We start from the raw sequence: 12497 nt of genomic DNA, 5'->3' as shown, positions 1-12497 counted from the left end.
ATGGAGGATTCATCAGACCAGTCTCACTGGGCGTCTCCAGCACTGCTCAGCTCAGACGCTCTGGCTGGTTTCTCCTCTGAGCCCGGACTACTGCCTCCCGTGGAGGAGGGTGAGGTATTCTTCTCCAGTCAGGACATAGACTACACCGGCCTCCCCTCTTTCTTCTCCAACCCAAGCCAGAGTCGAGCATCATCGACCTACAGACACAGCTCGGGTCAGTGTCACACAGTGTCGCTCCATCACATACACCTCCACATCCTCCCTCAGAATCATGATCTGACTTCATCTATTTGACCTCTCTTTTCAAAGTTCGATCGGTGTTCACCTCGCCGAGCCTGCTCAGTAACCTCCAGCTGCTGGACAGTCCTGTCAGCCATTCCCTGAGCTCACCCTACGCCCCAGCCTCAACATGGAGCAGCAGTCCTCTCGCCAAGACCCCGCTGCACTCACACACCCCGGCTTCCCTCTACACTCCCATCTCGTCCTCCTTCACCACCTCCAGAGATGGATCCTCTTCTCCCGGCAGAGAGAACAGAGAAAGCCCCCAGCTCCACGACGCCCTAAAGGTGGAGCGTCTGAGCCCTCTTGGGGGGTCGAGCGTCAGCAACAGCTTTCTGAATCTGACTCCAGCTGCTGGAAGTGTGTACACACCATCATCCCACTCTCACCCACACATGCTGGGTCCCTACAGCTCATACATGACAGGTCCACAGGAGTACAGCTCTGCTGCACTCTACTCCAGCCCCGGGACCTGGATCAACCCTGCCTTCTCTCCCAAACTCCGCAACAAGATGAGGATATCCACTCCAGGTGAGGACCAGTGGATCTGGTTTTTCTGGAACTTTTGACATGTCGCTCCTCAGTAGATGGAGTTGACTATAGTTTCCATAGAAGTGTAGGTGTGAAAATAAACTTCAAGTCTCGTCTTGGATAAATTACAATAGTAATAAATGACACTGTCATGTCTGCATTTCCATGACAACTGGACAAATTAGTTGATTAAAGGATTCTGTTCAATAATAAAATATTGACGTTTCCTATATTTCCTGTATGTTTCTTTTTAAAGAAAATAATAATTTATGAATAAATGTATATATCATATTGTCATGAAGTAATAACTATGCATTTATTACACTGAACAGAGGCCAGAGAGTGTGTGAACTGTGGAGCCACAGCTACCCCTCTGTGGCGTCGAGATGGTACAGGCCATTACCTGTGCAATGCCTGTGGATTGTACCATAAAATGAACGGCCAAAATAGACCTCTAATCCAGCCCAAGAAAAGACTGGTATGATCCACTCTTTAAAATAAATATCTAAACTATTATGTTTATCATTTGTTCATCACTCTTTTCTCCCTTTGTGTTTCAGATTGTTAGCAAGAGAGCAGGTACGATGTGTGCCAACTGTCACACCAGCACAACAACTCTGTGGAGACGCAACACCAACGGAGAGCCTGTGTGTAACGCTTGTGGACTTTACTTTAAACTGCACAATGTGAGTTGATCAGTAAAAATAAAACAGATATAGAAACCTGCTGCAGAACACTCACACTTGAATCTGTTTGCTCTTCCCAGGTCAATCGACCTCTCACCATGAAGAAGGACGGCATTCAAACGCGCAACAGGAAAGTTTCTAACAAGAACAAGAAGAGCAAGAAGGTGGCCATGTTGGAGCAGTACTGTGAAGGGACTCAGCCATGTTCTCTAGATGACAACGGTGGGCCGTTCTCCTTCAACCCCGGGACTCTCCTGACTTACAGCCACTCCCAACACCTCCTCCCTGCTCCCTCCCCTCTGCACCCGTCTGCCTCCTTACCCTACACACACACACACACACACCACCTCAACCCCGGCATGGTGCCCACACTAGTGTGAGACGCTGTCTGCTTGATTGTGATTTGTATATAGAGTATGTTTCCAGGCTCGATGAATGGAGTTTTCTGTATTTTCCCACTGTATTTGATTGTATTGTTGATTCTTATTGTGTATGATTACAGTTTGAAGTCAGACTTTTCTGTGTGTGCTGCACATGTGAACACAGCGAGGAGGAGGAAGTTCAATCATGCTGCAGCTGTATTTGTGTCTCCATTATACATAATGTGAAAGTATATCTTATTTTTGGGATTCATGGGTCTGTTTTACACATTTGCATAACTGGTATTGAACCATGTAGAGAAAATACATAAATAAATAAATGTGGGTCAGTCATTGTGCTGGAGTTTTGAAGGCTTTTGTTTTTGGTCATTAGAATTATCAGCTCATCAGTTCAGTTAAGTCAAAGTAACCACAACTCAGATGTCATGTGCGTGTGTGTGTGTGTGTGTGTGTCCCACATATAACAGCTTCTTTGTGCCACAGCCACAGCTCCACTTTCACAGTGTAATTGTTAATGCAAATGATCCACTCACACTAAACTAACAAGTGTTCAACTCAAGTGCAGCACTTTCACCTGCTTTAGCTTTGTGCTGGAGACAGGAGAATGTTTCCATGTTCACGTTCACACTTTCACACACACATTCACAGAAAGTTTCCCGTCACTAGTAAGACATTGTTGTCCTACTAGTATGTCAAAGTTGTCTACTAGTGCGCAGAAATGTCTTACATGTTACAGAAAAGTCTTACTAGTTGCATGTGGTCGCACACTAGTAGTGTCTAATTGCATACTAGTGGCACGCTAGTTGCACACTAGTAGTGTATTGTGTCATACTAGTACAGCCAAACTCCTTACATGTTAGGTTCAGAGGCTCACGAGTAACACAAACTTTGTTGCACCTCGATATCCTTGATATCAAGGTTTGATATCCGTGATATCAAGGATAACGATACAATCCTGAGTCTTGGTTGGTCGGCACTACCTATTATTCTGAATTAAAGAGCCAATAGGAAGCCTCAATGCATGCTTCTTACCTACCTTAGCCTTTTGTGTGACTAGTGTTACTAGTAAGCACTTTGGTTTCTACTAGTGGTCCCTTTGGCCCTTACTAGTAGTACTGGTAAGGGCCAAAGTGTCCACTAATACCACTATTAGTACTAGTAAGGTGTTTTTGGCCTACTAGTAGCACTAGTAAGGGTCTAAATGTTCACTAGTATTCTAGTACACATTCTGAGCCTCACTAGTCGTACTAGTAAGGTCAAAAACATCATTTGGCCTCTTACGAGTACTACTAGTGGGCATTTTGGTACTTAGTAGTAGTACAAATAAAGTAAATCATACCTTACTAGTACTACTAGTGGATATTTTGGTAATTACTGGTACTACTAGTGAGTTCAAAAATGCCTAGTGATACTTGTTCAGGTTCATGTTTGTATACATGTGTGTATGTGTTATTAGACAATCACACGCATATAGTATTTTCCATTCTCTTGTCAGGCTTGAATGCAAAGGTCAGAGGTCACGTGAAAGTTATTTCATTATGACAGATGATAACACAGAATCCACAGAGCTGAAGAGTGATCTTTGTCAGGATTTAGATCCTTTGTAGAAATAGAAAATGGCTCCATTCAAAGTAAAACATAATAAGTTATGAAGCAGCATAATGGCCCCTGTCAGATTTGTATTGTTATATACAGTAAGTTATTAAGTTTAATTATTACCAATCTATTTACGATTGTAACGTGTGAACATCCTTTCACACTGAGAGGTATTATTATTAATAATAATAATAATAATAATAATGAATTCAACTAATTACACTTAACCCACATGATAAGCTCTCGGTGCATTTGTTGGATGACGGTGGTTATGGTTCATTCAGATAGAGCAGTTTCTCATCGATCAAATGCCATTGCTGGTCAGAATAGATATTTTATGGGAAGTTCTTTAGGATGGAAAACATTACATTTCATGTGAAATGTCATGCAAATAACAGCAGACAGAGGTGGAGTGTGGCGTGTGTTTGTGCTGAGCAGCAGTAACAGGGTATGGCAGCTCACTGAGGACTGGGCTGTGACTGATAAACTTATCACTGAGGCTGCAGACACCAAAGCATCCACCTGCTGCTGGCACCAGCAGCCACACACTCCCTGTCAGTTAGTGACAGTGAGGCACCGTACACTGCACACCAGCTATTTACACATGAAACGCACAAGAGCCACCAGAGTCAAATACATAATAAATGAAATAAGAACAAGTCAAGTCTGCACATAAATCACATTCTGCTTGCACCAAAGTTTCATCATTAGTGTTCTCGCAGTCTGTTTGTGCGTCTTCCAGTTATTACTCCAACAATCCAGCTATGTTGTGGGGACATAAATCTGTTTAAGAGTCACATTATGGGGACTTGTCCTGTCCTGATAATTACATTTTAAGGTGAAGACATGTTGAATGGTTGGGGTGAGGGTGAGGTTAAGGTTATGGTTAAGTAAGTAGTAGTAGTTATTATTATTATTAAGGTGAGATACATGAAAATAATGTAAGTCAATGTCATTTCCTCTGAAGAAAACCAGACTGTGTTAGGGTTTGTTTTCATGACATTGATTTACATTTATTTCCGGCAGACTTGCGCTTACTTAACCATAAGTAACCTTAACTGTAACCTCATCCTAACCATAACATTTTTTTTTAATTCAAATTACATTTTTAGGGTTCCTATCACAATCGGTTTCACATCCACAGTTTGCCCCGAAATTCCACTGAATCAGGGAAAACTCGCCAAGCAACTGGTGTTATTTATTATTATTATTATTATTATTATTATTATTTATTTTTATTCTAAGCATTGTATGACAAGTGTGTCCATAATTTATCCTCTTCCTTAACTGTCACTATCTGCTATTTATCTGCTGCAGCTGTCAGCTCTGCTCTGGGGAAATGGCAACAAATGACAAGGACAGATTAGCAACCACAGGCCTGCTCCAGCTCTGTCACACAGCTGTCCGTTAGTGCTCCAGCACTTTCCTCACCTCACTCTAAAGGGATTTCACTGGAAACATGTTTCTAAAGGAGTTTTGTTTGATTTTGATCTGTGACATTTCAAGTTAGACTAAAGTGACTAAAACAAAGTCACGTTGAACAAGATTACTCCTGACGCTGTTGATGGACAAAACATACATGTAGTGGTTAGTAGATCAACGCTACACTGTGACAGGACCAGCAAGGAACTACCATAATTTCACCTACACTGTCACATAGAAATATCTAGTTCACAAGCGCCCCCAAAAGGTCAAACTACAGCACTACAGCTCCAGTGTTCTATACACAGGACATCCAACCCTGCCCTGCAGCTCAGAGATAATGTGTGTGTGTGTGTTATAGAAACAGAAGAAATGTCATCTTCACTCTTCACACTGTGACATATATTCTTTGTGTATAATCATGTTAGTGTGTATGAGCAAAATGAATATGATGAGTTTACTTCTTAAATACACTATTACTGTATTTTATTGTGTGCAACGGTCTATTTGATGGCTTCATATTAATTATGTTTGTTTAAATCGGTGTGTAAATACATATACATTTTTTTATTTTATCTATATATCTTTTTTTTTTATTGTTCACATTCATATAATTACGTATGTATGTAAATCAACCATATTCAAATATAGAGTGCCATTTAGCAGATTCTTGATCAGTCCTTTGGTTTTCTGTGGAGTTTATGCTTAGCGTCACACTTTTAAAACCATAATATGTTATGTATGAAATGATGGTGACTCTCCAATTAGGGGTTGACATCAATTCAGTATATAATGTCTACTGCAGGGCCACATAATCTAATCTGTGATGATTTACTTGGTTTTATCACATACAGTACGGTCTCCTATATTCTGAACAGTATTCAGACAGCAAGGATTTAGTTGGATCTATTGTGTTTAATCTGTGTGTGCGAATAGATAATGAATGGATGAAGATTGTTCCTCTTCATGAATACAGTAGACAGTTGGACACTGCTTTACCTGGCATTTCTTCATTTTATAAATAAGAAGCAGTGATATGTATATACTGTGTGTGTGTGTGTGTGTATACTGTGTGTATATATATATATATAAACATATACATACATACACACACACGTATGAATGTCCTCACTATATGTACTGTACATATATATACACACACACATACATATATATACACACAGTATATATATATATATATATATATCAGAGATATAATGAAAACGTTCAGTTATATTGTTGTTATTGATGTGTATATTTTATATGGCCTTTTTGACAACAACCGATAATAAAAACAAAAGAAAGACACAAGAAAAATATGTGTATATATATATATATATATATATATATGTTATTTTAGTTGTTGTTTTGAAGCATGCCTTAAAAGCTAGTACAGTGTGAGTTACACAGTTCTTACATATGTCAGCTGTCAAATGATTAAAAATTGGTCCTTGGATATCACACAAATTAAAAAACAAAGTAAATGAGAACTTTCCTCAAACCATGTCATGGTGGTCAATGGTTTGTTTTTAGCTTATGTGGTTCATTTAAAGCACTTCTTGTGTGGAGGGTTAACAAATCAACAAAATAAGAGACACAGGACAAAAGTGGGTGAGAAGCAAATGAGCTCACCAGGCTACATCATTCTGGATATTCTGTCAGTGCACAAACAGATCAGACTTGCTGTAAACAGTTACTGTAGAGCTGGATTAAACCAGGCGTGTGAACCATGGTGAACTTGATGCAGAACCTTCACTGCTTCTTAGAGATGAGAATGCCGATCACTATGGCTGAGAGCAGCCCTGCTCCAACCAGCAGCCATCTCCTCAAAGTCTCCCGACATCTCCTCGCTTCTGCAACGCTGTCTTGCCCGAATATCTCAGCAAAGCCGTCCTGGAAGAGCAAATAACGTTCAGGTTTGTTAGGTTTCCTTCTGTCCACATTAAAGCAATTCTTACAATGAGCATTCTCTTATTTTTAAAATATACACCTTTCTTTGTGAATGAGGGAAAAATCACACTTTTAAAGCGAACCTAGACCGGAAGTTCCAATTAACGCTGTTTTTTTAGTGTGTATCTGCGTCATTACCTTGTTTATGAAGCCCTGAAGGTTCTAAACAAACAGTTCAGCCACTGCTGAGAACGCTGTGTTTTATTGTAATCTCAGGCTCAGCGAGATCTCTGAAAAAACCCGGTCCGGTTACGTAAACAGCGGTTCTCCTGAACAGCTGATCCTCCTGCTCCGGGCACTCGTCCGGGCACATCTGGTTGCGTACATTGAACCGCAGAAGAAGAATAACGTCCGTTGTGGAGGTGTTTCACGAGCGACAGTGTCTTCCGACTCTGGGTCAAAGTCATAAAAGGGACTGCGGCGGGGAGTCGTGAAGAAGCTATTTTTAAACATTGTTAAAACAATGTTTTGATAATGAGTAGCAGTGTATCCACCGTTCCAGAGGGGGGAGCTGTGCTTCTGAGAGCTGGTGTGCTGAATAGTATTGGCCAATCACAAGACTCTGTCTCGGCTCGTTTACAGCAACTAGGAGGTTTTTGACCATAAAAACAAGTTAATGTATGTAAGTAGACCTCCATAACTAACATATATGTGCAACAGGACCACTCTATGGGAGCTTTAATACATATCATTCACAACAAGAATGTCCCAGAAGAAAGTTGAAGTTGAACTTTGACATTTTTTGGGTTTGTTTGTTTGTTTGCATAGGGGTTATTTTGTTATATAGACTATGTAATATATGCAGGAAAGAAACAAAATAGATGAAGAAAAAAACATTACATTGATTTGTTTTGCATCTTAAATACATGGTGTTTGTTACTATTGTACTGTAACGACATTAATGAACTGTATTTATAAGAGTGCGGAGCATATGACTCCGCCCATGTCACAGTAATGGATGCAACTTATTTTACTGCTGAGGCTTAGACGAAGAAGCAAGTTCAAAAAATCCAACATTTGTTATCAGCTGTCTAGCTTGACTTAACCTCACATGTGTTGTCTCGTTAGGGTTAGCGGCTCAGGAAGGTGTTATATCCGAGTGTCCTCACTACAAATGCTGTGCAAATGTGTGTGTGTTCCAGGTAATTGTAATGTTGTGAGGACCTAAATCTGTTTACACTGTCACATTGTGGGGACTTGTCTTCCTTATAGGGACAAAAATGATTGCGTGGAGACTCACCCAGCCTCCTTGGATCTGGATCCATGGACTGATGTGTTCGTCGAGGTACATGGTCATCCAGTCTACGATGCTGGAAACCAGCTCACTCATGTCCTTCTCCACACATTCCACACTGAGAATCCCCCCAAAAACAAACAGGCCCACGATTCGTCCCCAATTGACTCCGTCCTTGAACACCTCATCCATCACACACTTAAAGCTGTGGTACGCTGTGTCAGGAGTGATGTCCAGCTTCAAGGAAAGGTCACTAAATGCTTGTTTGAAGAGCAGTTCAAACTCCTCAGCAGAGTCCCTGAGAGCTGCCTTTATGGCCTCTATGCCCCCGTGTGGTGGTGACGGCATCTCTGGCTGACCACGCCTGCTCCTGCGGTTGTCCAGCAGGCCATTACTGGCTGCTGAGTCAGCCTCGTCTTCCTCGGTCCTTTTACCTGGACCTTCTGGCCTTAGCAGAGAGATTGGGTAGTTCCTCTGACACAGCTTATAGCCTACAAAGAACTCAACCAGCTCTCTGTTACTGTACCACACGATCTCCATACTGTGAAAGTCCAGCACACAGTCAAGCCTAATCACACCCCATGGTTTCTCCTGGCACTCCTGTCCATGAGCCAGCTGTCACATTAGAGCCTCCTCACCTTCAACTGCAGAGTTTCTGGAAGTCAGGGGTGAGACAAAGTGACATTAGTACATATATACCACTATATACAACTGTGTTATCCATTCAGTCTGTGTTATTATCACTGCTGCCATTCATTCAGGCATAAAGACATGAAGACACAGTCAAGACTAACCAGTGACGTTCAAACTGAGCTTCACAACGAGGAGGAAATGTGACTTTGAGCATGGCCACTGATCAATATTATACAGTATCTGTATCATGACAAGATCCGCCCTTAGGTTTCGGATATGGTTAGATCATGATCAGGTATCTGTGACGGCTTCCCTGCTTTTAAAGGCTGTTGCATTGCTAATAATCATATTTATTATATTGAAGAAATTAGTGAAATACAATAAATATTATAAAATGATCATATTACAAATATTGAAAGGATATTGAAAAATATATATTGAAAAAAGTAACTTATTAATATTTATAACTTTAAGCTTAATTGTTTGTTTCAGCAGCATTTGACCATAATTTTAGGTATTTCATTGTATCTGGAACATGAATAATTAATATGTTGAACGGAAAAAAGACAAAGAAATAAACCAGGTTTTATCTGAAATCAAAGGTAATTACTGAATTATTTTTGATATACGTTATTTCAGGTATTATCATTATATATGTGTTGTGTTGTTATTTCATATCCATACATTTTTAACAAAAACATACATTTAACAGCCACATAAACATTTACACAAACACTTTAACAAAAAAGGAAAGATATTAGATTTATTTTTAACATTTTTAACAAACAAGTTAATTTTAGCAACAGCTTATTATTACTTTTTAACAAAAAAAGAGAGAAAACATCAAACCATGAAAAAAGGTGTAGAGATGTATCTTATGAGAGTCTGTTTCCATCCATCACCACTATGATAGTATATATATATAAATATAATAGTAGATCTTATACATACAGTATTAAAATTGTTGTTATTTTCTAAGCTTTAGGAAGTTACTAAGTTATTCTTTCCACTTTTTTAATCTCACTAACTCATCAATGTGTTAATGGATGGTGGGTTGACTTTGTTTTATATCAGTAAATAAAGATAGGTAATGTTTTTCTCTTTAGAGCCAAAAGCATATTGATTGGCTCTATTGGCATTTTTAAGTTAAACATTTTTGTTACTTTATCCTGAACTTTATTAAGTGTTTTTCAGCACTGGCTATAAAAAGAGTATATTATTATATTATTATGTGCATGATTTGTATCCTGGTGTGTGTCCTCTTGAAAAAGTTTTTTCTTTAGTGTTGTCCACATATTGTTTTGTTTCCTGTAGAACATGATAGAGTTTTGAGATGCTGTTTCATAAGTTAGTGGACCACTAAAAACACTTTTGAGGCAATACCAACTAAATTCAATCATTTCTTTCAAACATCTACAAATTCAAGGCGTAATTACTGTATTTTAAGCATGTAATACAGACCATAAACAGTAATTATAGAGTGTATTCACAGGGATTTCTCACTCTCCTGTTCAGAGAAATCACAACATATCTTGTACATATTGGAATATTATTTATAAGCCTCATCACTCAGCCTGGGCCATACGGTCGGTGTAGTGGTTAGCACTCTTGCTTTTGCATCAAGACCCGGGTTCGAGCCCTGGGTGAAATATGGGCCTTTGTGCATGGAGGTCACATGTTCTCCCTGTGTGTGCGTGGGTTTTCTCCGGGTTCTCCCGCTTCCTCCCACAGTCCAAAAACATGCATATGGGGATTAGTTGAAATGGTCCCTCTAAATTGACCGTAGGTGTGAATGTGAGTGGTTGTTTTTTCTCTATATGTGTCCCTGTGATGGACTGGTGAGGGTGTGACCCCACCTATCAGGGTGAACCCTGCCTATCGCCCTATGTCAGCTGAGATTGGCACTGCACCCGCTGTGACCCTCCTGTGGAGGATAAAGCAGTGGATAATGGATGGATGGTCTGAAAATGATCAAATATTTAGTCAGCAGCAGTTCCTCTCTGCCTGACGTCAGAGGAGAACGACCAGACTAATAAACGAATTACTTAGATAGCTAAATCAATACATCTTTATTTATATAGCACTTTCCATATATAAATGTGCTTAACGCAAAAACACCCGTTCAAAAATAAATGAATAAATACATGACTATGTGAAATGTGTGATATTTTTGTGACCACTGTAAAAAAAATAATTGTGTAATTGTTTTGGAAATTCGCCACAATCGTGTTGTTGTTGTTGTTGTTGTTATTGTTATTGTGGGCGTGATAAATGATAATATCCTGTATTTATATTATTGTCTCATGTCAGGTCAGCGCTCAGCTCGTGCACAGTGAGGTGTACAAACACAGCTCGTGCACACACTTCATGAAAAGAATCGAAACTATGAGAGAACTCGCATCATCTGCAAATTAAATAAATAAGCTAACGAGCTAATGCTGGAACATTGTGCACTGTGACATGAAGTAACATTAACTCTTAGAAACATTGTAGCCCCTGCTGACAGCTCCAAGTTACGTACACACTTACAGCTTTAGCTTCAGGTGCTAACTAGCTGTTTCTAAACAGTCCACAGGAAACGCTGCGAGATGAACAAACTACAAACTCCATCATAATCCGATCTTTAATCCCAGTCATTGGTGCTTCGCAGGTTTACTCACAGCTGCTTTAATCCCGTTTCCCTCTGGACGCGCAGTGATGAAGATAAACTAGAGTGAATGTTGGAGCAGAGTCTTCATGGACATGGACATCACTGCAGCTGCACAAGCTGTGGCCTCAAGGTCCCGCCCCCTGCTGCTCCTGCACCAATCATCGGCCGAGACGCGCCGGAAATCTGGGGGCCCAGACTGACGTCACAATCATTCGAAAAGAATGCGGATTTCTTTTGTAAAACAAAGTTAATATGCGTTGCTGTTTAAATCTGTATATTATATGTATGTTATATATTTTTTAGTTAGTTAATTAATTAATCCATCCATCAATGTATTCATAACTTAATGGTTTGACGTGCTTTGTTGGACGAGCTGGTTGAAGTCAACTTCACAGGTTTCCTCTAGTGTCTAATCCGCGTTTATCAATGTTGTTCCTAACACTTTGTCTTTTGTCGTAAAAACATACATATTTGACTGTGGACCTGTTGGCAATATCACGTCGCCACAAGATTGCAGTCACTTTTTAGCAGGGTTTTTTTAACTACATTTTTATATTTCATCTTTAGTTGCTGTCAAGAACTTTTGGTGTTTGAATAAGTGGCATAATCAAGAAAAAAAACTATTTTTTTTCTCCAATCAGCAAAGCAGCAAGAACCCCTGCTCTTTTGCTGCTATTTTTTTGGGTATTTGCTCACTCTCTGCATATGCATGCATAAATATCTCCAACTCCACTGGGGAGAAGTCGGAGGATCGATGAGGGCTTTTTAAAACCTCATGCACAGGCTTCACTCAGAGTTAGGCCCACTTTACATTACGCTTTTCATGACAGCGGGAACCCCGTGTAAAGGGAATTTCAGCTGTTGTAGTCCTGCTGCTCAACCTGCTTTCTGAAACAGGCCCCTGACAAATGACCAAAACAACAAATCAATAAAAGTACAAAAACATACAAATCAAATCAATAAATAAATGAAGATGATATAATGGTAAACTTGTGTGGCTGCAGTTGTATGTGTCTGTATAACCTCCTCAATAAATACAATTTTAATAGTAATAACCACATCAACAATAACAGAAATGAATAAAGGATAGAGAGCTTTGATTGATTTATCCAGATAACTAAATAAATATTGATGTT

The 12497-nt window shown here is 39.7% G+C and overlaps 2 protein-coding genes across 2 annotated transcripts; one reads left to right on the top strand and one right to left on the bottom strand.

Moving 5' to 3' along the window:
* On the top strand, positions 1 to 1876 carry gata1a (GATA binding protein 1a; the record flags this gene model as incomplete). The annotated part of the gene is made up of 5 exons (XM_083905573.1): positions 1 to 214; positions 310 to 810; positions 1143 to 1288; positions 1371 to 1496; positions 1577 to 1876. 5 exons carry the CDS (start codon positions 1 to 3, stop codon positions 1874 to 1876), a joined length of 1287 nt encoding a protein of 428 aa, XP_083761699.1.
* Positions 1877 to 6646: 4770 nt separating this feature from the next.
* Positions 6647 to 11447, bottom strand: LOC310941001 (bcl-2-like protein 1; the record flags this gene model as incomplete). Its single annotated transcript, XM_083906072.1, has 3 exons — positions 11372 to 11447; positions 8085 to 8733; positions 6647 to 6787 (listed from the first exon to the last, which is right to left on the bottom strand). The coding sequence occupies exons 2-3, from the start codon at positions 8616 to 8618 to the stop codon at positions 6647 to 6649; spliced, it is 675 nt and encodes a 224-aa protein (XP_083762198.1). The 5' UTR covers positions 8619 to 8733; positions 11372 to 11447.
* Between the last annotated feature and the right edge of the window lie 1050 nt (positions 11448 to 12497).

The sequence above is a fragment of the Microchirus variegatus genome (assembly GCF_963457635.1).
Source record: "Microchirus variegatus genome assembly, chromosome: 19".
Classification (NCBI taxonomy): domain Eukaryota; kingdom Metazoa; phylum Chordata; class Actinopteri; order Pleuronectiformes; family Soleidae; genus Microchirus; species Microchirus variegatus.
This window is presented reverse-complemented; position numbering and strand designations above follow the sequence as displayed.